Source organism: Carcharhinus amblyrhynchos, chromosome 14, assembly GCF_965287045.1.
Source record: "Carcharhinus amblyrhynchos chromosome 14, sCarAmb.v2.hapA, whole genome shotgun sequence".
Classification (NCBI taxonomy): Eukaryota; Metazoa; Chordata; class Chondrichthyes; order Carcharhiniformes; family Carcharhinidae; genus Carcharhinus; species Carcharhinus amblyrhynchos.
The window spans coordinates 61,137,540-61,163,045 of record NC_137337.1 but is presented as its reverse complement, the minus strand read 5'-3'; the positions used below and the strand labels follow the sequence as shown (position 1 = coordinate 61,163,045).

The following is a 25,506-nucleotide window of genomic DNA, read 5'->3' as shown; positions in this document are numbered from 1 at the left end:
GGCTGAGAGTCACTTTAAATACAACAGACAGTTATGGTAAGAGTTCTGATAAAATGTCACCAACTCACATTAACTCTCATTTCTCTCTCCACAAATACTGCCAGACCTGTTACTTTCAGCATTTTCTATCTTGCTTTCAGATTTCCAGCACACATAATATTTTTCTCTTTAGAGAGGGTAATGACCGCAACTGCCTATCTTTATCCTTGAATTTTAAACAATCTAACATTTATTAACAGTCGATTTAAATTACAGACATTAACTTCATTTTTAAATTTAGAAAGCATACTGAGTGAGCCAATGGCAGTGGGATAATTAGGAATACCTTCTTACTAAAAGAAAATTACTGCTTCTCGCAGCTGGAATTGGTGAGATGATAACTCTAATTATGTACAATTGAATAGCAAATCCAGAAAATGGTTTTATTACAATTGTGAAGTTTATTTGATAATTATTTTAAGACTAGATTTTGATTTGTAAGAGTGTTACGGTTTGGGGCTGTATTTTTAAACGAGAGGGATCACATGATTTGTGTTGGAATCCACCCAACTGTAAACACTTAAATTAATAAGGACCAAAGCAAAAATTCAAATTGTATTATTGAAAGGGGGATGACTGATGTATACATTTGAGGACAATCACAACTATAAAGGTGTTACCAGTATCAATGCTGACCATTCAAAGATGGGTAGTTGCAAGCTCTCCCATCCACTCGCTAAGAGATGCAGAAATTTTGAGCTAAATGTTGCTAATTGAAAATAAAAAATACATTTCAGGAACAGTTTCAGAGAAGCTGGGACAGGAACACATAATTTATACACTTATTGAAGTTTTTTCACAAAATACTGAATTCAAGAGAACTCTTGCAAACCACTTTACCCAAACCTGAGATAATTTTATATAATAATATAATCTCTTTATTAGGTGAGATTAGTTTCAAACCCCAGGACTCCAGCATTAAGTATTCACTGGCAGAAAATTAGAATTGCAGTGTGACAAGTTTACAGACAGTTTTCGATATAAATGTAGACAAGCAATTTATACAAGTAAGTTCATGGAGACTTTTTAAATATATTTTTAAAGGACATTCTGACAAGCCACTGGTCTATAGGCCAGTGAGCCTAACATCAGTACTGGGAAGTTGCTAGAGTCCATTATCAAGGATTTTATAGCTCAGCATTGGAAAGCAATAACATAATTAGGTAAAGTCAGCTTGGATTTACAAAGGGGAAATCATGCTTGATGAATCTATTGGGATTCTTTGAGGACGTAAGTTGAACAAGGAGAACTGGTGAATGTGGCCTATTTAGAGTTTCAGAAGGCTTTTAACAAGGTTTCACATAGCAGACTACTGCGTCAAGTTAAAGCGCATGGGATTGCAGGTGGTGTTTTGAGAGAATAGAAATCTCATTCGCATACAAGAAGCAAAGAGTTAGCATAAATGGGTCTTTTTCCATTGGCAGACAGTGACTAGTGGGATACCATGCTGATCTGGGCTGGGACCCCAATTGTTCACTTCATATATTAATGATTTGTCAGAGGAAACTAAATGTATTATCTCCTAGTTTGCAGATGACACAAATTTGGGTGGGAGGGTGAGCAGTGAGGAGGATACAGAGATGCTTCAGCATGATTTGCAGAGGCTGAGTGAGCAAGCATATGCATGCCAAATGCAGCATAATTTGGATGAATGTGAGGTTATCCACTTCGGTAGCAATAAGAAGAAGGCAGATTATTATTTAAATGGGTATAAATTGAGAGAGATAGATACTTGTGAGATATTGGTGTCTGTGCGCATCTGTCGCTGAAAGGAAGCAAGTGGTAAAGAAGGCAAATGGTATGTTAGCCTTCATAGCTAGAGGCTTTGATTACAGGAATAAAGACGTTTTACTGCAACTGTTTAAGGCATTGGTGAGGCCACATCTGGAATACTGTGTGAAGTTTCAGTATCCTTATCTGAGGAAGGATGTCCTTGCTATAAAGAGAATACAGGAAATGTTTACCAGGCTGATTCCTGGAATGGTAGGTCTGTCATATGAGGAGAGACTAAGTTGGTTAGGATTATATTCACTGGAGTTTACAAGAGTGAGAAGAGATCTCATAGAAACTTATAAAATTCTAATAGGGTTAGACTAGGTAGATTCAGAATGAATGTTCCTGATGGTAGGGGAGTCCAGAACAAGGCGTCATAGTTTGAGGATAAGAGATGAGCCTTTTAGGATTAAAGTGAGGAGAAATTTCTTCACCCAGAGAATGGTGAATCTGTGGAATTCAATGCCACAGAAAGGAGGTGAGGCCAAAATGTGTGATTTCAAGAAAAATGACAGTCTGGATAACCTTCATCGGAGCTGAGAGCAAAGAAAATCAGAAAAGATTTATGCTATGAGGGTCGGGAGGTGGGTTGTAATTGGACAAATGAAATGTAAATGACGAAGAAGGAGGCTGAGAAAGATGCTAAAAGCGTGCATTGTGATCAGAATGTGTGAATGCCAGAACAGAGGGGGAGATCCTGACAAATATGGCTGTTGCCCTGAAGTTTTTTAAGTTTATTTATTAGTGTTTATTTATTAGTAGGCTTACGTTAACACTGCAATGAAGTTACTGTGAAAATACAGTGAAAAGCGGGAGACCTTATTGACATATCATTTCCAGCCAGCAATCCGCAAGTAGGGATTTCCGAGAAGATGAAATATTAAACTCACAGTTTTCCCAGTGTAACGGTAGAGCGTCCCTGAGGAGGCTGGACCCGGATCCACATAAACATACTGAGCAAAGCGCGCGCACCGCACGTTGGAGGATGTCACGGGATTTGGCGCACGCGCGGGCGCCGGAGCTCGAGCTGCTGTGAGGAGTTTGTCCGGCTGTTCTAAGGGGTCGTCTACTTCGCCGGGATGCACGACGCATACGAGCCAGTGCCGATCCTGGAGAAGCTGCCGCTGCAAATCGATTGTATGGCGGCTTGGGGTAAGCGGTTATTTTAAATATGTATAATATGCATATATATGTATGTGACGCCCCAGGCAGAGGCGAAGGCTGACAGAGGAACGGCGAGTGGGCCCCTGATTAATGGAGTCGGAGCCTTTTCGGGTTGCCAGAATGGGGAAGGGAGGGAGACTGTTTAAAAACTGTTAAACTGCGTTTAAATCCCAGGGGAGAGGCAGGGAGAAACTTTTGGTCGCCTCTTGATGACCTCACAGTGGCCAGACCAAAGTTAGAGTACACCCTCAAAACATAGATTGGGATGTTAACTCATCCGTCCTCTTGAGTATAGCCTGTTTGCAGGACTAAATACATCATCTAACCTTGGAAAAAAAAGTTGTTTTTTCATTTCGTATCTTGCATATCTGAACATCATTGTGTACCTCCTTCCCATTTGTAAATTATCTAACTATTCATGATCTCCTGTCACAACAACGTCTGCCAATTGTGAGGAACGGTTAAAAGCATCAGCCGTACTTCTGTAGCAGTCTTGCGGTTATCTTGTATTCCCAACAATGGGACGTTTAATGATGTGGTGGTACCTTGAGTCCTGGAAACATCCCAAAGAGCTTTGATTGCACTGAATTGTGTTGAGAAGTAACATTGATCTAGATAAATAAAGCAGTATCCCAGAAAGTGTGACCAATGACCAGTTAATTGGTATTTTTGGCCTTGTTTGATGTTGACTTAGAAACAATACAGTACAGGCCCTTCGGCGCCCCGTTGTGCCGAGCTGTCCAAACCCGAGATCAAGCTATCCCACTCCCTATTGTTCTGGTGTGCTCCAGGTGCCTATCCAATAACTGCTTGAAAGTTCCTAGTGTCCTGACTCCACTATCATAGCAGGCATTCCACACCCCAACCGCTCTCTGAGTAAAGAATCTACCTCAGACATCCCTCCTATATCTCCCACCATGAACCTTATAGTTATGCCCCCTAGTAACTGCTACATCCAACCGAGGAAATAGTCTCTGCACGTCCACTCTATCTATCCCCCTCATCATCTTATAAACCTCTATTAAGTCACCTCTCATCCTCCTCCGCTCTAAAGAGAAAAGCCCCAGCGCCCTCAACCTTTCCTCATAAGACCTACCCTCCAAACCAGGAAGCATTCTGATAAATCTCCTCTGCACTTTCTCCAATGCTTCCACATCCTTTTTATGGTGAGGTGACCAGAACTGCATACAGTATTCCAAATGTGGTCTCACCAAAGTCCAGTATAGTTGCAGCATAACCCCTTGGCTTGAGTTTACAAACCCCCGTTAATAAATGCTAACACATTATAGGCCTTGTTCACGGCTGTATCCACTTGAGTGGCAACCTTCAGAGATCTGTGGGTATGAACCCCAAGATCTTTCTGTTCTTCCACATTCCTTGGAACCCTGCCGTTGACCCTGTAATCTGCATTCAAATTTGTCCTGCCAAAATGAATCAACTCGCACTTATCAGGGTTAAACTCCATCTGCCGCTTTTCAGCCCAGCTCTGCATCCTACCAATGTCTGTTTGCAGCCTACAAGAGCCCTCCACCTCATCCACTACTCCACCAATCTTGGTGTCATCAGCAAATTTACTAACCCACCCTTCAGTCCTGTGGTACTCCGTTGGTAACTGGCCTCCAGTCTGAAAATTTTCCCTCCACCACCACCACCTGGCTTCTATAAGACAGCCAGTTACTTATCCAATCGGCTAAATTTCCTTCTATCCCACACTTCCTTATCTTCTTCATGAGCCTACCATGGGGATCCTTATCAAACACCTTACTAAAATCCATGTAAATGACATCAACTGCGCTACCTTTGTCGACACACTCAGTTACCTCCTCAATGAATTCAATCAAATTTGTGAGGCAGGACTTGCCTCTCACGAAACTGCTGACTATCCTGGATTAAGCTGCATCTTTCCAAAAGGTCATAAATCCTGTCTCTCAGGACCCTTTCCATTAACCTACCGACTACCGAAGTAAGACTAACTGGCCTGTAATTACCAGGGTCGTTCCCATTTCCTTTCTTGAAGAGAGGAACAACAATCGCCACTCTCCAGTCCTCTGGCACAATCCCCATGGACAGTGAGGACCCAAAGATCAAAGCTAAAGGCTCCGTAATCTCATCCCTTGTTTCCCAAAGAATCCCAGGATGTATCCCATCTGGCCCAGGGGACTTATCGACCCCTCAGGTTTTTCAAAATTGCTAATACAACTTCCCTCAGAATATCTGCCTCCTCCATCCTATCAGCTTGTATCGCACTCTCGTCCAAAAACATCACCCCTCTCCTTAGTGACAACTGAAGTATTCATTCAACGCCTCACCTATCTCTTCTGACTCCATGTACAAGTTCCCACTAATATACTTGACTGGCCCTAACCTCACCCTGGTCATTTTTGTTGCCTTTGGGTTTTCCTTTATCTGACCCGCCAAGGACTTCTCATGCCCTCTCCTAAGCCCTTTTTTTAACTCATTCCTCACTACCTTGTAACACTCAAGCGACCCAACTGAACCTTGTTTTCTCACCCTTACATACGCTTCCTTTTTCCTCTTGACAAGACATTCAGCCTCATTTGTGAACCGTGGTTCCCTCACTTGGCCATTTCCTCCCAGCCTGCCAGGGACACACAGTATTTGTTCCTAGAAAAAGCTCCACTTTTCACTTGTGCCCATGCCTGACAGTTTCTGTTCCCATCTTATGCTCCCTAATTCTTGCCTAATCGCATCATAATTACCTCTGCCCCAATTATGAACCATGCCCTGCATGACCTTATCCCTCTCCATTGCAATAATGAAGGACACTGATTTGTGGTCACTATCTCCAAAGTGCTGTCCCACAAACAAATCTAACACTTGGCCCGGTTCATTACCCAGTACCAAGTCCAATGTGGCCCCACCTATTGTTGGCTTATCCACATATTGTGTCAGGAAACCCTCCTGCACACGCTGTACAAAAAGTGTCCCATCCAAACTATTTGATCTATAAAGGTTCCAATCAGTATTTGGGAAGTTAAAATTAAAGTGACAAACACCAGAAAACTCCCAACTGCTCTTAAGAGCAATAGGATTTTTAATGTTCAATAGAATAGGTTGACAGACCCTGTTTTAACAGCTTTAAGCTTGTTCTTGGGATATGAATGTCACAGTTAAAAGCATCATATATTGGTCATCCCTAATTGCCCTAGAGAAGATGGTGGAAAAGTTGTCTCCTTGATTCACTGCAGTCCATGAGTTGTAGGTACAACACAGACTGTTAAGAAGAATGCTCCAGGATCTTGCCCCAAATACAATGAAGATCTGATATTATGGTTCCACCTCAAGATTGTGAGAATCTCGGAAGGCAATATGCAGGTGTTGGTGCTCCCATGCGTCTACTGCACTTGTCCTAGGTGGTAGAGGTTGCGGGTTTAGAAAGTGCAGTTGAAAGGATCTTGGTGAGTTGCTGCAGTGCACTTTATATATGCTCGTTGTATGCATTGCTGCCACTGATGAAGGGGTGAGTGAGCTGATACCGGAGTTGAGGGGGTTGAGCTATGAGGAGAGGCTGAATAAACTAGGCTTGTACTCGTTAGAGTTTAGAAGAATGAGGGGAGATCTCATTGAGACATATAAGATGATGAATGGGATGGATAGGATAGAGGTGGAGAGACTCTTCCCGCTCAGAAAGGACAGTAGGACTAGAGGGCACAGCCTCAAGATAAAGGGGGGGCGGTTTAGAACGGAGTTGAGGAGGAACTTCTTCACTCAAAGGGTGGTGAATCTCTGGAATTCTCTGCCCGTTGAGGTGGTGGAGGCTGCCTCGCTAAATATTTTTAAGACGCGGGTTGATGGGTTTTTGATAAGCGAGGGGATTAAGGGTTATGGGGAGAGGGCGGGAATGTGGAACTGAGCCACGACAGATCAGCCATGATCTTATTGAATGGCGGGGCAGGCTCGAAGGGCTAGATGGCCTACTCCTGCTCCTATTTCTTATGTTCTTATGAGTGTTTAAGGTGGTGGATGGGGTGCCTTGAATGGGCTGCTTTATATTGGATGGTGTCAAGCTCCTTGAATGTTGTTGGAGTTTAGAAGAATAGTCCATACTATGAAAAACCATTTGGCACATGAAGCTTGCCTCTGGCACCTGGTTAATTTTTTTTTGTCTGAAATACCTTGCCAAACTGCTTGTTCTGAACACAAGTTTACTTTTACATCTTAAAAAGATCCAAGGACAGTCAATTATTTTACAAGTTTTTTTCATGATCAATGCAGCAACCAATTTGCGCAGAACAGGATTCCATGTAAAGCAATGAGATGAATATTATCTGCAATTATTAGGTATTGTTTGTGGGGTCATGTTGGCCTGTACTTCAGATGAACATTTTGTTTATACAAAACTTTGTCCTAACCTGCACCAAATTCAATTCACCCATCACCACTTTGCTTGCTGACCCATATTGGCTGCTGCTTATTATCATCCTTTTTTCACATCCTTCCATGGCCTTTCCTTCCCTACCTCTGTAATTTTCTCCAGCTTCACAGCCTTCCTGGATATCCACTGTATTCAAATTCTGGCCTGTTGTACATGCCTGATTTTAATTCCTTCACCATTGTTGGTTGTGCTTTAGATGTCAAGGCTCTAAGCCTTGACTTTTTTTTTAAAACCCCTCTTGCGCTCAAGTTTATTTATAGTACTCCTACAAAGTGTCTTGGAATATTTTATTACATTCAAGATGGTATATCAATAAAATTATTGTGGCATAGAGCGATGGGATCGAACCCCATGTCTTTCAGATACTATAAACTTATAGGTTGAATATAATAAGTTGTTTATATTTTTAATATACCTTTCACACTCAAATATTGAATTCTACGTTTGTTAGATAACTAACTTTCTTGAAGATGAGAGTATTTTCTTTGCCATTTCACAAAGAACACTTTTGATTTTAAAAGTACAACTTTTCCAAATATTTGTGTAAGTTTGTGTTCATATCCTTTTAAGAAGTGTTAAGCAAATCCAGGTGGATTTTCTTTGAGGTTATCTGTTTGGTCATTAATGTTTATCAAAGCTATTATTTTAGAAATGGATCATGAGTTCGAGTGTCTTCTTCACTTCTAGTATCTGAATATTTGCTATGTTAAATTGTTACAGTACTTAGAATATATTTTCAACCTGCACAAATCAGGTGTTTGACATTTTATGACTTTTTATTTTTGCAGCTTTGTAAAATCTTGGTGATTCACAGCAGATATGGGGAAAATTATGGTTCTATTTTGACTTACAGTTTTAAGAGGAGTTTTGTTTTGAGAGTCTGGTTTGAGCTATCACTATCTTGCCGAAGTGATTGGTTACTTGTATTAGCCTTGATAATGAGTAAGGCTGTTGCAGCATTGCAAATGAGCCCAAGAAAGAAAGAATAAAGAGTCATCTAACTGTGTTTATTGATGACAGTGTTAGATAGCACAGTAAATATTGGAGTTGGAAACAGATTTGCAAATGGACACTGATGGATTAAATGAACAGTTAAAACTGTGGGCAGAAGGAATTCAGTGTGGGGAAGTATGAGATTATCCACCTTGGACCTAAGTAAGTTAAGTTAGAGAGTATCTCGTGAATGGTAAGAAAGTAGGAACAGTGAAGCTGCTGAGAGGTTTAGTGGACTTTGTACAGAATCCAAAATTAATGTACTGATGCAAAAAATTAGTTGAATGGAATGTTGGCTCTCCTTTCAAGGAGGCTTGATACAAAGCAACTGAAGTTATACTAGTTATTGGTTAGATAGGAGTACTGTGTTCAGTTTTGGGCACTGCAGGCAGCAAGGATATATTGACCTTTGAAGTCGTATTATGCACATTCAATTGGAGCGATTGATACAAAAACAAGAATGGGGATACATGGGTTAAATTATTACAGCATGTTACATACACTTTTATTCATTTGATCTAATTGAGATATTTAAGATGGTTATAAGGATTTGATGTCTCCAAATCTAATCACTTCCTCATATCACTCTCAACCCTCACCCTCTTCCATGCCCCAATTTAGTTACCTCTTCTATCTGCCCCAGGATAATAAAACTGCCCCCTTGTTCACTTGCAAGGGAATTTTTTGGAGAAAAAAGTATTAATTTGTGAGACATGGGCGTCACTGTCTGGCCAGCATTTATTGCCCATCCTTAATTGCCCTTGAAAAGGTGGTGGTAAGCTGCTGCCTTGAATTGCTGCAGTCCACACGCTGTGGGCTGATCCACAGTGCCGTTAGGGAGGGAATGCCACGATTTTGACCCAGCAACTGTGAAGGAACAGCAATATATTTCTAAGTCAGGAAGATGACTGGCTTGGAGGGGGACTTGCAGGTGATGGTGTTCCCATGTATTTGCTGCCCTTGTCCTTCTAGATGGAAGTGGTCGTGGGTTTGGAAGATGCTGTCTTAAGGATCTTTAGTGAATTGCTGCAGTTCATCTTGTGGATAATAGCATCGGTGTGTACTGAGCATCAGTGGTGGAGAGATTGAATGTTTGCAGATGTAGTGCCAATCAAGCAGGCTACTTTGTTCTGGTTGGTATCAAACTTCTTGACTGTTGGGGCTGCACCCGTCCAGATAAGTGGAGAATATTCCATCATACTCCTGACTTGTGTGGATAGATTTTGGGGAGTCAGGAGGTGAGTTACTTGCTGCAACATTCCTAGCCTCTGATCTGCTCTTGTTGCCACTGTGTTTGTGGTAAGTCCAGTTGAGTTTCTGGTCAATGATAGCCCCAAGAATTTCTTCAGCCAGAGGGTGATGAATCTATGGAAACTATTGCCACGGAAGGCTACGGCGGCCAGGTCATCAAGTATATTTAAGACAGAGATAGATAGGTTATTGATTGTTAAGGGAATCAACATTGCTTCAGCGCTCCATTGGCTCTCTTTTTTAAAGCAATAGTAATCCAATAAAATAAACTAATTGACTAACGAAGCAGCCCTTTTAAAGGGGTATTGTAATAAAAGACAAAATCTTAGACTATTACACATAAGAGCAGAATTAGGCCATTCAGCCCATCAAGCCTGCTTTGCCATTCAATCATGGTTGATAAGTTTCTCTACCCCATTCTCCTGCCTTTTCTCCATAAGCTTTGGATCCCCTCACCATTCAATAACCTATCTATCTCTGTGTTAAATATACTCAATGACCTGGCCTCCATGGCCTTCTGTGGCAATGAATTCTGTAGATTCGTCACCCTCTGGCTAAAGAAATTCCTCCTCATCGCGGTTCTAAAGAGTCATCCCTTTATTTATTCTGAGGCTGTGCCCTCAGATCCTACTCTTTTTAAAGAAAATTTAATCAAAATGTTTTGGGGCTGATGAAACATTCCAGCTTACAATTGAGGAACCCCACACCCAGACTCCCAGCCATCCCCATTTCTAGATGTACAAATACCCATTGTTTGTTTCGTAACCTTAATACAATTGTCATTAAATCTTAATTTAATTAATAAAACATTGGCACTTGCCCCATTTTGTATCAGTTGTTATATAGTGGGAAGACTTGTTGTTATATAGTGGGAAGACTGGTCTTTGTTTTCAGATGCTGACTCCTCCACCGCCGCCACCACCACACACACACACACACACACACACACACACACACACACACACACCATTCAATGGCATTACCATCACTGAACCTCCTACAAGTTACATTCTGGGGGTTCTGACTGATCAGAAACTTGATCAAACAAGCCACACAAATACTGTGTCTACAAGAGTAGATTGGAGGTTGATATTCTGTGAGTTCTGCTGACTTCCCAAAGTCTTCTGACTATCTAGAAGAAATAACTCTGAAGTGTGATTAGATGCTCAATTCTCTATTGTAGGGGACTTAAACCTGGGGCATTCTGACCAAACAAGAAGTGATAAAACTGAGCCATGAATGACGCTAGTGAAAGGTCCCGCTTTTGAAATGAATTTGAGTGGCCCCATTTTTTGTTATTCATGTCAGGATGTGGAAGGTTCTGGTAAAATCTGTATTTGTTGTCAATCTCTAGTTGTCTTTGTATGTTGCAAAATGTTGCAGCTAGGGTTGCAGTCAACTCGTGACTTTGAAATTTTCACACCAATTGTCATTTGCACTTTGAAATAACCAGTGGTAAAATTATGGACTCTGTTTTAAACTCTGGACAAAAACCACAAACTCTATTTGCAGTAAAGCACTGGACTGAAGTACTGGGAGCGGCATGGTGGCACAGTGGTTAGCATTGCTGCCTCACAGCGCCAGGGACCCAATTCCCGGCTTGGATCACTGTCTGTGTGGAGTCTGCTCATCCTCCCTGTGTCTGTGTTGGTTTCTCCAGGTGCTTCGGTTTCATCCCACAGTCTGAAAGATGTGCTGGTTGGCCCATGCTAAATTCTCCCTCTGTGTACTCGAACAGGCGCCAGAGTGTGGCAACAAGGGGGTCTTCATAGTAACATCATCGTAGCCTACTTGTGCCACTAATAAATTCTAAAAACACAGAATGTGCATGGGAACCTCTGGGTTGTTGCACACTGTGCAGCTCAGAGGGAGCATTGCTCATTCACTAAAAATGCATGATTATAGTACTGAACCCAAGCAACAGCACAGCTGTAAGTGAGCACTTCAGGCCTGGATTTCTTTGTAGACTATTTTTTTCAAATATTTTCTAACTTTGAACACTTAACAGATAACTCAACCCTGTTATCTTTTATTTTTTTCCCCTCAGAGGATTGGCTTCTTGTTGGCACCAAGCCAGGACACCTGCTTCTCTACAGGATCAAGAAGGAATTAGGCAAGTAGACCATTTCACTCCCAAGTTTGTGTCATTTGAATAATATTTTCATTTAGCTGTTTGTGTAGGATTTCCTGCTGATTGTTCCTCATTCAGAAACAATGAATTGCAGATGTGGGAAAACCTATTGCATCACCTCATTCTTCCACCCAGATCATTCCTTTGCACAACGTACTTGATTTGAAATCTACGAATATAAAGAAAGCATCAATTAAAATGAATTGTCATTAAAGGATGCGCTGGAATAAGATAGTCTGCACTGGAAAGTGCTGCAAATTACAGTCGCCGCAACAGGTACACAGCAGATGCCATCCCCCGGCCCTGAATCCAACCCTGGAACACCTAGATAACAAAGACACTTAGGTCTGACTAATATTTATTGACCACACTTCAGCCTTCAACACCATTATTCCTATTAAACTCATTTTCAAACTCCGTGGCCTAGAACTCGGCTCCTTCGTCTGTGACTGGATCCTAGACTTCCTGACCCACAGATGGCAGTCAGTAAGGATAGGTTACGATACTTCCTCCATGACTATCCTCAACGCCAGTGCCCCACAAGGCTGTGTCCTCAGCCCCTTACTATACTCCTTGTACACCTGTGATTGTGTGGCCAAATTCCCCTCCAACTTGATTTTCAGGTTTGCCGATGACACCTCTGTAATGGGTCAAATCTCAAACAATGATGAGACATAATACAGGAAAGAGATAGAGTACCTAATGAATTGGTGTGACAACAGTAATTCTGCCTCAATGTCAGTAAAACGAAGGAGATAGTCATTGACTTCAGAAAGCATAGTGGAGGACATGCCCCTGTCTACATCAACAGCGATGAAATGGAAATTGTTGAGAGCTTCGCGTTTCTCGGTGTCCAGACCACCACCAACCTGCCCTGGTCCCTCCATGCTGACGCTATATTTAAGAAAGCCCTACTTGCTCAAGAGGCTAAGGAAACTTGGCATGTCTGCTTGACTCTTACCAACTTTTATAGATACAACCAGAAAGAATGCTTTCTTTGGTGTGTCACAGCTTAGTGTGTCTTCTGCTCTATCCAAGACTGCAGGAAACTACAAAAGGTTGTGAATAAAGTCCAGTCCATTATGTAAACCAGCCTCACATCCATTGATTCTGCCTAAACTTCCCACTACCTCAGAAAAACAGCATAATCAAGGACCCCACGTACGCAGTACATACTCTTTCCCACCTTCTGTCAGGAAAAAGATACAGAAATCTGAGGTCACGTACCAACTGACACAAGAACAGCTTCTTAGAACATAGAACACTACAGCACAACCAGGCCCTTCGGCCCACAAGTTGCGCCGATCATATCCATATCTATCAGGCCATAGAACTATCAATAACTCCCAATCCCATTAAATCCCATGTACTCATCCAGAAGTCTTTTAAAAGACCCCAGCGAGTTTGCCTCTACCACCGCCGACGGCAGCCGATTCCACTCACTCACCACCCTCTGAGTGAAAAACTTACCCCTAACATCTCCTCTGTACTTGCTCCCCAGCACCTTAAACCTGTGTCCTCTCGTAGCGACCATTTCAGCCCTGGGAAATAGCCTCCGAGAATCCACCCTATCTATACCTCTCAACATTTTATAAACCTCTATCAGGTCGCATCTCAACCTCCGTCTCCAGGGAGAAGAGCCCTAGCTCCCTCAACCTATCTTCATAAGGCATGCCTTCCAATCCAGGCAACATCCATGTAAATCTCCTCTGCACCTTCTCAATAGCTTCCACATCCTTCCTGCAGTGAGGTGACCAGAACTGTGCACAGTACTCCAAGTGGGGTCTGACAAGGGTCATGTAAAGTTGCAGCATTACCTCCTGACTCCTAAACTCAGTCCCTCGATTAATGAAGGCCAGAACACCATACGCCTTCTTGACCACATCTTCCACCTACGAGACCAATTTAAGAGTCCTATGAACCCAGACCCCAAGGTCCTTTTGCTCCTCAACACTGCTAAGACTCCTACCCTTGATATTGTACTCCTTCATCCCATAGAAATATAGAAACATAGAACATAAAAGCAGAAGCAGGAGCAGGTCTTCGGCCCTTCAAACCTGCTTCATTATTCATTTTGATCACAGCTAATCGTTGAATTCAATATACTGATCCCCCCTTTCCTCCTTATCACTTGAACCCGTTAGCCCAAGAGCTATATCTAATTTCTTCTTGAAATCAGACAACGATTCCACACATTCACCACCGTTTGGGTGAAGAAATTTCTCAATTCTAAATGGCTTATGCCTTTTCCTCACACTATGACCACTAGTTCTGGACTTCACCACCATTAGGAACATTCTTTCTGAATGTGCCCTGTCCAACTTTGTTAGAATTTTATAAGTTTCTATGAGATCCCTTTTCACTGTTTTAAATTCCAATGAATATAATCCTACCCAACTTAGTCTCTCCTCATATGACAGATCTGCCATCCCAGGAATCAGCCCAGTAAACCTTTGCTGCACTCCCTCTATAGCAAGGAAATCCTTACTCAGATAAGGACACCAAAACTGCACTCAGTACTCCAGGTGTGGCCTCACCATTGCAACAAAACATCCCTATCCATACACTCAAATCCTTTTGCTATGAAGGCCAACAGACTATTTGCCTTCTTTACTGCCTACTGTACCTGTGTGCTTACTTTCAGCAGCTGCTGCATGAGGACTCCAAGTCTTGTTGAGTATCCACCTCTCTCAATTTACACACATTCAAGTAATAATCTGTCTTCCTATTATTGCTACCGAAGTGGATAACCTTTCATCCACATTATACAGCATCTGCCATGCAGATGCCCACACACTCAGTCTGTCCACATCATGCTGAAGCATCTCTGCATTCTCCTCGCAGCTCGCCCTCCCACCCAACTTTGTATCATCTGCAAATTTGGAAATGAAACATTTAGTTCCCACTTCCAAATCATTAATATATAATGTGAACAGTTGGGGTCCTAGCACATATCCCTCTGGAACCCCACTAGTTATTGACTGCCGCTCAGAAAAAGAGCCATTTCTGCCAACTCTTTGCTTCCTATCTGCTAACCAGCTTTCTATCAATCTCGAGGCATTACCCGCAATCCCATGTACTTTAGCCTGTTATATAAGACCTTGTCAAAAGCCTTCTGAAAGTCTAAATGAACCACATCGATTAGTTCTCCTCGATTAACTCTACTAGTTATATCCTCAGAAAATAGATGCGTCAAGCATGATTTCCCTTTTGTAAATCCATGCTGACTTTGGTTATATCACAGCTTCCAAATGCCAAGTTATGAAATCCTTGATAATAGACTCGAACAACTTCCCCAGTACCAACATTAGGCTAACTGGTCTATAGTTATCTGTTTTCTCTCGACGTTCCTTTTTGAATAGCGAGCTTACATTTGCTACCCTCCATTATGTAGGAACTGTTCCAGACTCTACTATTTTCAGGGCCATTTCCTTAAGTACTATGGGATGAAGATTATGAGGACCTGGGGATTTATCCATCTTCAATCCCATAAATTTCCCCAAAACCATTTCTCTACTAATGCAGATTTCTTTCAGCTCCTCACTAAAACATATTTCCCTCAGCACTCCTGGTAGATTATTCATGACTTCCTTTGTGAAGACTGAAGCAAAGTGCAAATTCAATTCCTCAGCCATTTCTTTATTCCCCGGTTTGAATTCTCCTGTTTCTGTCTATAAGGGGCCTGCATTTGTTTTTGTCAATCTTGTTCTGTTTACATATCTGTAGCCTTTTACAGTCAATTTTTATGTTCCCTGCTGGCTTACTTTCATCTCTCTTTTTCCCTTATTTGTCAGGCCTATTGCTATTTCTTGCCAATTTGAATGCTTCTTCCTTGAATCTGATACTATCTCAAATTTCCCTTGTAAGCCAAGGTTTTGCCACAATTACCTTACCACTCTTGCACCAAACAGGAATAAATCAATTCTGGAGTTCACCTATTCATTCTTTAATCGCCTGCCATTATCTATCCACTTTTTCTTTTCTGTAACATCTCCCACTCCATCATGGCCAATTCATGCCTCATCCCATCATTGTTACTTTTATTCAGATTCAGGACCCTGGTCTCAGAATTAACTACATCATTATCCACCTTGACAAAGAATTCTGCCATATTAAGGTCAGTCATCCCCAATGGTCCTCTCACAACTAGATTGCCAACTAATCCCCTCTCATTGCATGACACCCAGTCCAAGATGGCTTGCTCCCTTGTTGGTTCCTCAACGTATTGCTCCAGGAAACCATCCCGTTTGCATTCCAGAAATTCCTTCTCTATTGTGATTAATTTGACTCTCCTAATCTTGGATACAGATTAAATTTGTCCATAATCTCAAATGTTCCTTTCACATGCATCTCTAATTTCCTCATACTTTTCCCAACATTACCACTGCAGTTTGGTAGTGTGTATCCCTCCCACCACCCCACCAATGTTTTTGCCCCTTGTTTCTTAACTCAACCCATACAGATTCTACATCTTCTATGCTTTATCTTGGCTCAATATCATTTCAATTTCATCTTTAATCAACAATGCAACTCCACCACCTTTTCCTTTCCATCTATCCTTTCTAAACATTGAATAGCCCTGAATGTTTAGTTACCATCCTTGCTCACCTTGGAGCCAACTATATCATACCCATTTACATCAATCTATGCAACTAATTCATCCATTTTGTTTCAAATGGTCTGAACATTCAGGTACAAACCTTAACATGGGCACTTTTAACATTTCTTTTCCATTTCTTACTTTTTTTTTATTCGCTCCTTATCTGGCTCTGGTCCTTGGTTTCTCTGCCTATCACTTCTTCCCTGCTGCCATCGGACTTTTGAATGGACCTACCGTATACTAAGTTGATCTTTCACTACACCCTAGCTATGACTGTAACGCTACATTATGCACCCTCTCCTTCACTTTGTCTGTATAGCATGCAAGAACCTATACTTTTCAATGTATAGAAATACATGTGACAATAATAAATCAAATCAAAATCAAATCATGTTTGTGGCTGTTGATTGTTTCCAAAGTATGGTTATGATCTTTGACCAGACCCCTAGTTTTTGGTAAGATTCAGTTACAGACCAATAGTGTCTTGTTTTATAGTAGACAAAAGTTTGAGATTTAAGACACTTGCTCAGAGAATAAAGCCAAAAGATTTCACAGGTTTTGAACAAACAAAAATAAACATTTCTACCCAAAGTCAGATAAAACAATTTACAATATCTGGCATTCAGGGTTCATATGAGGCACAAGTGAATCAACAGATAAACTGTGGTCAAAGACACCACACCACACAAACCACGGAACAGACCAGGGCAGAGACTATGGATTTCTCAACAACCTACCTAGACATCAGTAAACGTGGAGTCAACCAATCTCACTGAAACTTTGCTTCTCTCACAAGGAATTCCAGTCTTTGCACAGTGGCACGGTGGTTAGCACTGCTGTGTCACTGCGCCAGAGACCCGAGTTCAATTCCTGGCTTAGGTCACTGTCTGTGCAGAGTCTACATGGTCTCCCCGTGTGTGTGTGGATTTCTTCCGGGTGCTCTGGTTTCCTCCCACAGTCTGAAACGTGCTGATTAGGTGCATTAGCCATACTAAATTCTCCTTCAGTGTATCCAAACAGGTGCTGGAGTGTGGTGACTAGGGGATTTTCACACTAACTTCATTGCAGTGATAATATAAGCCTACTTGTGACACTAAAAAATAAATAAAGATCTACCCTGGGAATTCTCTCCAAATATCATTCCAACTCAAACAACATCAACAAAAGTCCTCCTCACAGGGTTTCGTTCTTGTCTTGGGTCTATTCCCTGCAACTTTCTTCCTGTTTCTGTTTTTTAAAAAAGCTAAACTGGGACCTTTTTCTGTTCCCATCCCCTCTCTGTGACTCTTTTGGGATCTCTTCCTGTCCCCATGACATTCCACTCTGTCGTCTGACTTGGTTTTTGTGCTATTTTCACTTTCTTTATGCGTAAGCATGTTGGGCCTGTTCTGGATCTGAAGAACTTGGCAGAACTGTGCATGCACAAAAACCCCAAATTCTATTGGAGCTGAAGTTCCTGATTTTCCTCTTTCCTCTACCCGCTTCCCATCTCTTTCTCCCTCCCCACACCAATGAGGTTAGCGTAGTTTTCATAACAGTATTAATACCAATAGAGCAAGAGATTGAATTGTTACAATGGAAGGTTGAATTGAACTTCAGTGCCATCTCCTGCCACTGAATAAAGCTGATCAAGTCATGCCTAAGTTGCCCAAAAATATGGAGTAAATTTGTGACTATTTCCTATTCCATTCCAAAGTCGGAATCTACCAATTGAAATGAATGGAGATTCTCTAGGGCGCAGAATATTTCTGATCCGTGGTATCACTGGAGCGGTAGAGGTCCAAATAGAATGTCACCCATGTAATTTTTACTTTAAACAAAAGGTTTTTTAATAATTGTACCTATACTTCTCACGTTTACTTTTAATTCTTCATCTTAAATTGTGTTTACTCCCACCACTATGATAGTTCTATAGTTACCTCTACTTCTCGCAGATTTTGCATAATTGAGAATACTCTGTCCAAACACACAGTTTACAAAGATAAATCTATAATAACGGTGCAGTTTAAATAACATAATAAATAATGAGGATCCCATATCTTACTATTTACCAAAATCCTAGTAGCAGTGCTAATTCCATATTTAAAAGAAAAACGTCAGGTGGGATAGAGTTGCTCACTTGGGCACAGTTTCTGCATTTTTGAGAAGTGAAGTTCAGTTGCACTGTGCACAATTTGCATTCAGAATTCTGAAATCTTTTGCACTTGGTTATCCCAATATTGGGTAAATTGCACTGTTTGAAATCAGGATAAAAAAGTGGAAATTCTAGATCTTGCTCATAGATCAGAATCTAATCATTAAGGCAGGGACATAATTCCAGCAAGGCTCAAATACTTTAGATACAACTAGGAAGTTAAGAAATTATTGTTAGTATGTTTGAAATCTGACTTTTGTAAGTCTTTTTTTCTTTTATTTAACAGGTAGCAACAGGTTTGAAGTCTTACTAGAAAAGTCCAACAAAAACTTTTCAAAGAAAATTCAACAGGTATGCGGAGCGTTCCTCATTAGAGCATTTGCAAGGAACTGGCGGTGATGCCTGTAGTGAATATCTTCCAATACATCACTTTGGCTCACTCACGTTTCCTCTTGAATTCTTTACTCTTTCCTCTGAAAACAATAACTGACAGTGGTGTATTTATTTATTGTCAACGTGTCATAATTGACATTCCAAGATGCTGCACATTATCCTGATTAAAGCATGCTCTGTGCTCGTGATTTCTCTTACTGCTTGTCCTATACCTTTGTAAAAGCTGTGTTCTCACAAGAAGAATCTGCCCACAATCATAGAATTCAGAGGTGGATGCTTACCTTGCTGGTTAGCTAAGAAATCCTGCAAGAGGAATGTCGGACAAGAATAATTTTTGAGTTTGTGGTCTGGAACTTCCAGACAATTCCTTCTGCCAGTCTGTTAATACTTAAAATTTAAAATTCTTATCTCATTCAACTTTCTGCAGGGTTTAGCCATCCCTTTCCAAGTATCCTTCTACAGCCCTTCAAGTGTTTTGTGATCCTGCAATTTTAGCCTAATATGTATGCCCCATTTCCTTTGTCCCACCATTGCTGGCCATTCCCTTAGCTGTCTAGGTATCAAGCTTTGGAATTCCCTCCCCCTTTTTCCTTTAAGATGCTTCTTAAGATCTACCTCTTTGACCATTTAGCGCCTGTCCTAATAGCTGCTTTGGGTTGGTATCAATTGTTGTGTGATTATTCTCCTGTGAAGTGCCTTGGGATATTTTGCTGCGTTAAAGACATTAAATAAATGCAGGCTGTTACTCTTGTCACCCAAATTTCATTTCTCAATGATTTTTAATACTGTATCTCCCTTGGGAAGAAAGAAGTTGTATTTTTTTTCCCTCTGGTGTGACTTAAGAGCAGAAGGCTGTGTAGATCCATCTGCAAAATGGGCTTTGTAATGAGATACTGTGAGAGAATTAAGTCCTGTGTCTCAGTAAGTTAAATGATTGAACTAACACTGAACAGAGCCTTATTCTTCCAGTCTGCTCAGCTAATTTCGCACAAAGCTTCCCTGTTTCTGAAATCAATTCCCACAATATGAAAATTGTGTCAATCACTATGGCTTAGAACCAAGGTTCCCTAGCTGGCTTCCAGTCTCCAAGGCAGTCTGCAGCATGCCAAGCTGATCGCTGCAATTTGAGTTTTATGCTATTTCCAGCTCATCCAGTCAGTGGCCAAAGTATCAATTGGGGGAGATCAGGGCCTGAGAGTGAGGAGATCAGGGCCTAGGGAAACAAGGTGGGGAGTGGCGGGAGGGAGGTGGGTCTGTGAGTAAATTATAGTAAATGTATAAGTAATAGAAAAAAACTCCTATAAAATACGTTTTTGCTAATTGCATCTATTGCACTATGCCAGAACAATCATTGTTTTTGTGTTTTGACTCTTCAGCACAATAAGAAATGTTTCTCATGGGTTCCTTCAGTACTGCAGACAGGCTAGATGTGGGAAGAATGTTCCTGAAGTTGGGGAAGTCCAAAACTTGGGATCACAGCCTAAGAATAAGGGATAAGCCATTCAGGACTGAGATGAGGAAGAACTTCTTCAGTTAGAGTTGTGAATCTGTGGAATTCTCTACCACAGAAAGCTGTTGGGATCAGTTTGTTGGGTACATTCAAGGCGGAGCTGGACTTGGCTGTTGTGGCAAAAGGGATCGAGGGGTATGGAGAAAAAGTGGGAGTGGGAAACTGAATGTGCATGATCATACCGAATGGTGGTGCAGGCTTGAAGGGCCAAATGCCTTCTCGTGCATCTATTTTCTATGTTACTTTTGAGGTCGAGAGGACTTTGTGGCAGGAAAAGTTTGAGAAATCCTGGTTTAGAACATGAAATAATTACATTTTCTTGGTTTGCCCTCACGAAACATGATGCTGTTGTTAAAACATTTCCTGCCCTCAATCACTGCCACTATAATACCAAGTTTAATTATTTCATTAACAATGTAATTACGCACACAAAATGTTCCCCTATCTCATTTTACAGAAGAGCATTGTTAGTGCATTAGTTGTGTGAGAACTTGCTGTCATCCACATGCACATTTCTTCTTTTGACATTTTATGAAGGGATTTGCAGCTTTGCCTCACATTGCTTGTCGACTGCATCAAAACATCACCAGAGAGTCCTTTCAATCAATTTGCTTTGCCTCTTTCCTCAATTGTTCCCTTTTCCTCATGTGACAATGCACATGTCTAATTAAACTAGAATCTTTAATGTCAGTAGCTAAGCATAGTGTTGTATTTAAGCATGATGTGTGTGAGTTAGTTGCACAGTTCCATCCTGAAATGTTTTCATTTTTTTTTGTCTTTCAGCTGTATGTTGTATCCCAATTTAAAATACTAATCTCTCTCTTGGGTAAGTGAAAACGAATTATCAACGTTTAACCAGTATGGACACAGCCATAAATTTTTTACACCAGTGCAGTAATTTTAGAAAATTTAGTTTATCGCAATTTAATTATTGTACTTAAAAGTTGAGCACGTGGTTGCCATTAAACCTGAGCCCCTATAAAAATAGGGAGGCTAAAACTATGGTTATTGAGTTGAGAGGTGTAACACATAACTTTGTAAATAAATGTGAAAGTATATAAGTATGGGCTGCAGATGGATCCTTAATCAACTAGCTTTCTGGAATAAAACAGTCCCCTCATATATAACAATCTATGCATCATTACCTGATGAACTTTAATGGCCAAATTTATTTCATCAAGATTTTCTTTGCAAAAAAAAAGTAATGATGTCCTTGATGCTTTATTTCAAATTGTCAGAATGCAAAGATCCAAAAAAAAACAAATATTTGTACTGTTCGCTTCTTTTGGCTTCATTTCTCTCCCTGACACACTCCATCCGCCAAAAGTTGCCATCTTCAGAATCGTACTCTGCTACCGTTGATGAGTAGGGACTAAGAAATTAGATAAGCAGAATTTGGAAACAGGACTGCTGCAAGGGAAATCCAAGGGAAAAGCTGTGGGGTCTTTCATTGAGATGAAAAGCATAAAAAGAAGTTTGGAGTCCTCAGGCAGAATTTTCCCATTGCATCCGCCACAGGAATTGTAGCCAGCAGGATACGGACCATGCAAAGTTCCATTGACCTTGGGTGGGATTTTCTGATCTTGGGGTGAGTGTGTCCAGAAAATCCTTACCCTTCTTGTCTCATGCAGGCTAGATGACATGGTGAGATGTGAAAACATAGCATTTTCATTATTGTGTTATGGAGATAAATTGTGTTGAGCCAAGTGAATTTATCATAATTAAAACTTGGTATGCTGACTTAAGTCTAACAATTTAAGCATCTTAAGTGATCTCATCCTTTGTCAGCCTGAGCTACCTTCAAAGATAAGGGGCAGTTTGAAACAAAATCCATCAAGTATGATACCCAGACCACTGATAGGAACAACTGATATTATCCGAGAATGTATCCATGGCAGACCTACATTCATAACAGGAATCTAGCAAGAGAAGGACAAGAAGCCTTGAGCATCAAGCATTGGATTCATTGCAAAGTGCTTAAAGTACCCAAAGAGATTAGAGTGGTGGTACATGCACATACTATTTAAATGCGTGTATGTTTCTGGTGTAATAAACTATTTGTGCTGTGCATTCTGGAATAATGCATTGTTGTGCTTGAGAGAGTTTGTTATTTCGAGCAGCTGATTGGTTATTTTGGCCATGGGAATAGATGCAATAATTGATTTTTGCATTCAAAAACTGCAAACAATTACATAATGCCTCTAACTTAATAAAACATCACAAAGTGCTTCACAGGAGTATCACAAAATTGGAGAGAGTGCAGAGGAGATTTACCAGGATGCTGCCTAGCTTGAGGAAAGGTTGAGGGAGCTGGGGCTTTTCTCTTTAGAACGGAGGAAGATGAGAGGCGACTTAATAGAGTTTATAAGATGATGAGGGGGATAGATAGAGTGGACATGCAGGGACAATTTCCTCCGGTGGCTGTAGCTGTTAGTAGGGGGCATACCTATAAGGTTCATGGTGAAAGATGTAGGAGGGGTGTCCGAGGTAGGTTCTTCACTCAGAATGATTGGGGTGTGGAATGGACTGCCTGCTGTGATAGTGAAGTTGGACACTTTAGGGACTTTCAAGCGGTTATTGGATAGGCATATGGAGCACACGAGAATGATAGGGCATGGGATAGCTTGATCTTGGGTTTGGACATAGCTCGGCACAACATTGAGGGCTGAAGGGCCTGTACTGTGCTGTACTGTTCTATGCGGCTCTGAGCCACACTAGGAGATGTTGGATCAGATGATCAAAAGCTTGGTCAAAGAAATAGATTTTAAGAAATGCTTGTGATGATGCTGTGCCTTTAAGAAATGTATCTGGGTCATGTTTCTTGTGCATGATCTGTTGTAGCAGTTTGTTTTATTATCAGTGCCATTTTGTCTGTACACAACAATCCCTATTACTGAAGCAGCATAATTCATCTTAATGGCTGGGATAGTGAAGTCACGGGTGTTTTTGTTTGAGAAAAACGTGATTACTACAAATTTAAAGGAGATTTAAATGTTTAAATGTTCGTTTTAGACACAGTACTAAAGGAATAGTCTATACTTACTGAGTGGAGTGATAGAGTAAGTTATTACGAAAGATCCAGAGATTGTGTATCTGCTCTAAGTACAATTTATAAAGTGATTATTAAGGAGCATGTAAAGATGGAGTATCTTTTCTGGGTATGATAAAGAGCAGGATTCTAAAGAGAGTGCAGTGATGGAATATGCATTCTGAATATGCTGAATGGACTTGTAACTGATACTTGCTCCATTAGCATGATTAAAATGGGATTTGTGTGTACATTGGATATAGCATTGAAATATTTATGTGCATCTATTGTAATTATGTACATCTGATTAAGAGTTAAAATCATTTTGATTCTGTTCCACTAGTTGATTTAAGTTCTCCTGTGGATTAAACACCACTTTTGCCAACTGAGAAATCACAAACCTTTTTAAAATATTTTTGCGAAGTTAGGAAGTACTGATTTTGCTGTAATATTCCAGAATATTTTATGCCAGGCAAGTGATATCTCATGGTTTTGTGTATTTTGTATTGTCAGTGGCATTATTGTATGCCATTCATGGAATATTAATTTTTATGTTCCATTCCAGTATCACAGCTGTTCCATGTTATGCTCATTGTATAAAATTGCTTGTAATCAGGCATGTTGACTACACAGTTCTTTCTCTTTTGCTTCGCATCAGTAGTTTTTGGGAACTGTACTATACATTATTCCCATTAATTTGTGTGTAGTGTGCTCTGATCTTAAGTATTCCGTAAAACTGAATATCCCCCAAAATGAAGAAGTTGGAACCATATAACACAGAAGCAGGCCATTCTTCTCATCCTGTCTGTGTCAGTTCTTTGAAAGAACTACCCAATTGGTCCGATTCTCTTTTTTCCAAGCCCTGCAAATGTTTCCTTTTTAAGTAGAGGTCCAATACAGGCAGTGTAATTTGCTGCATTAAAAAAACACAATCTTCCCCAACTGGTAATTTTGCCTTTTGTTTGTGTTTTCTGGTTACTAATTGACCTGGGAATGTAAGAGTTTCTCCTTATTTACTGCATTAAAACTCAAAGCTGAACACCTGTATTAAAGCTCCCCTAAACCTTTACTCTTAGGAGAATAATTGCAGCTGATCTACTTTCCCCATAAAACCGAAGGGCCTTTATCCATGGTAGTAGTCAAGTGAATCTCCTCTGCTTTCTGCTCAAAGCTTTCTAAAGTGTGGTGTCCAAAATGGAGCGTGAACTCATTCCAAACCAATAATTTATAAAAATTTAGGATAGAACTTCCTTTCTTTATGAACTTGTCCTCCCATCTTCAAAACTTTGTGTTTGTAAATCCCCAGATCCCTCGCTTCCTTAGTTTATATTGCATCTCTTCATTTTTTACTAAAATTAGTAATTTTTACAATTCTCTGTAATAAATGTGCCTTTACATTTCTCTGGTCTGTCAATGTCCTAGTGAAACCTGCTTATTGGTTACCATATTTCAGAATTCCATGTCATCTGCAAGTTGTGAAATTATACCCTGCATAGGTATAAAGTTTAAAGTGCGTTCTAAAGCGCTTTTTCGTTTTAGTGGGTTCTTTAAATTAGGGATGTGCTCCAAATAGCGCTGCCTCCATTTTCATTTTATACTGGTTACTAAGCATGCCCAAAGTGCTGCTTTATTGTTTCCCTCTGCCAACACTGTTCTACTCACCATTTTTCCTGTTTTTCCCATTCTTTTCCCAGCCTTTCTCACTACCTCCTTCTCTCCAACCTTCCCTCCCTTGTACTCAGCTCCTCTCACCCATGTCACCTTCTTGCTGCCTCTCTAGCACTCACTCACAGCGAGGGAAAGAGTGAATGGGAAGGTCAGGTATGGGAAAGAGTGAGTGGAAGAGCAGCAAACAGTTGGCAAATGTTGTGCCTTTGTTTCAAAGGGGTTGCAGGGAAACTGCAGGCTTGTGAGCCTCACATCTGTGGTGTGTAAGTTGTTGGGAGGTATTTTGAGAGATAGGATCTACAGTTATTTAGAGTCGCAAGGACTAATTAGGAACAGGCAGCATGGCTTTGTGAGTGGAAAATCATGTCTCACAAATTTGATTGCGTTTTTTGAAGGGGTAACCAAGAAGATAGGTGAGGGCAATGC

The 25,506-nt window shown here is 40.8% G+C and overlaps 1 protein-coding gene across 1 annotated transcript in view; it reads left to right on the top strand.

Moving 5' to 3' along the window:
• The first annotated feature begins 2,823 nt into the window (after positions 1 to 2,823).
• vps39 (VPS39 subunit of HOPS complex) overlaps positions 2,824 to 25,506 on the top strand; it is an 81,523-nt gene continuing 58,840 nt past the window's right edge. Inside the window, exons 1-4 of the mRNA XM_080202980.1 lie at positions 2,824 to 2,964; positions 11,664 to 11,729; positions 18,768 to 18,832; positions 21,168 to 21,210. Of these exons, the coding sequence (XP_080059106.1) occupies positions 2,892 to 2,964; positions 11,664 to 11,729; positions 18,768 to 18,832; positions 21,168 to 21,210 (247 nt within the window). The 5' untranslated portion in view covers positions 2,824 to 2,891. The remainder of the gene's footprint in view (positions 2,965 to 11,663; positions 11,730 to 18,767; positions 18,833 to 21,167; positions 21,211 to 25,506) is intronic.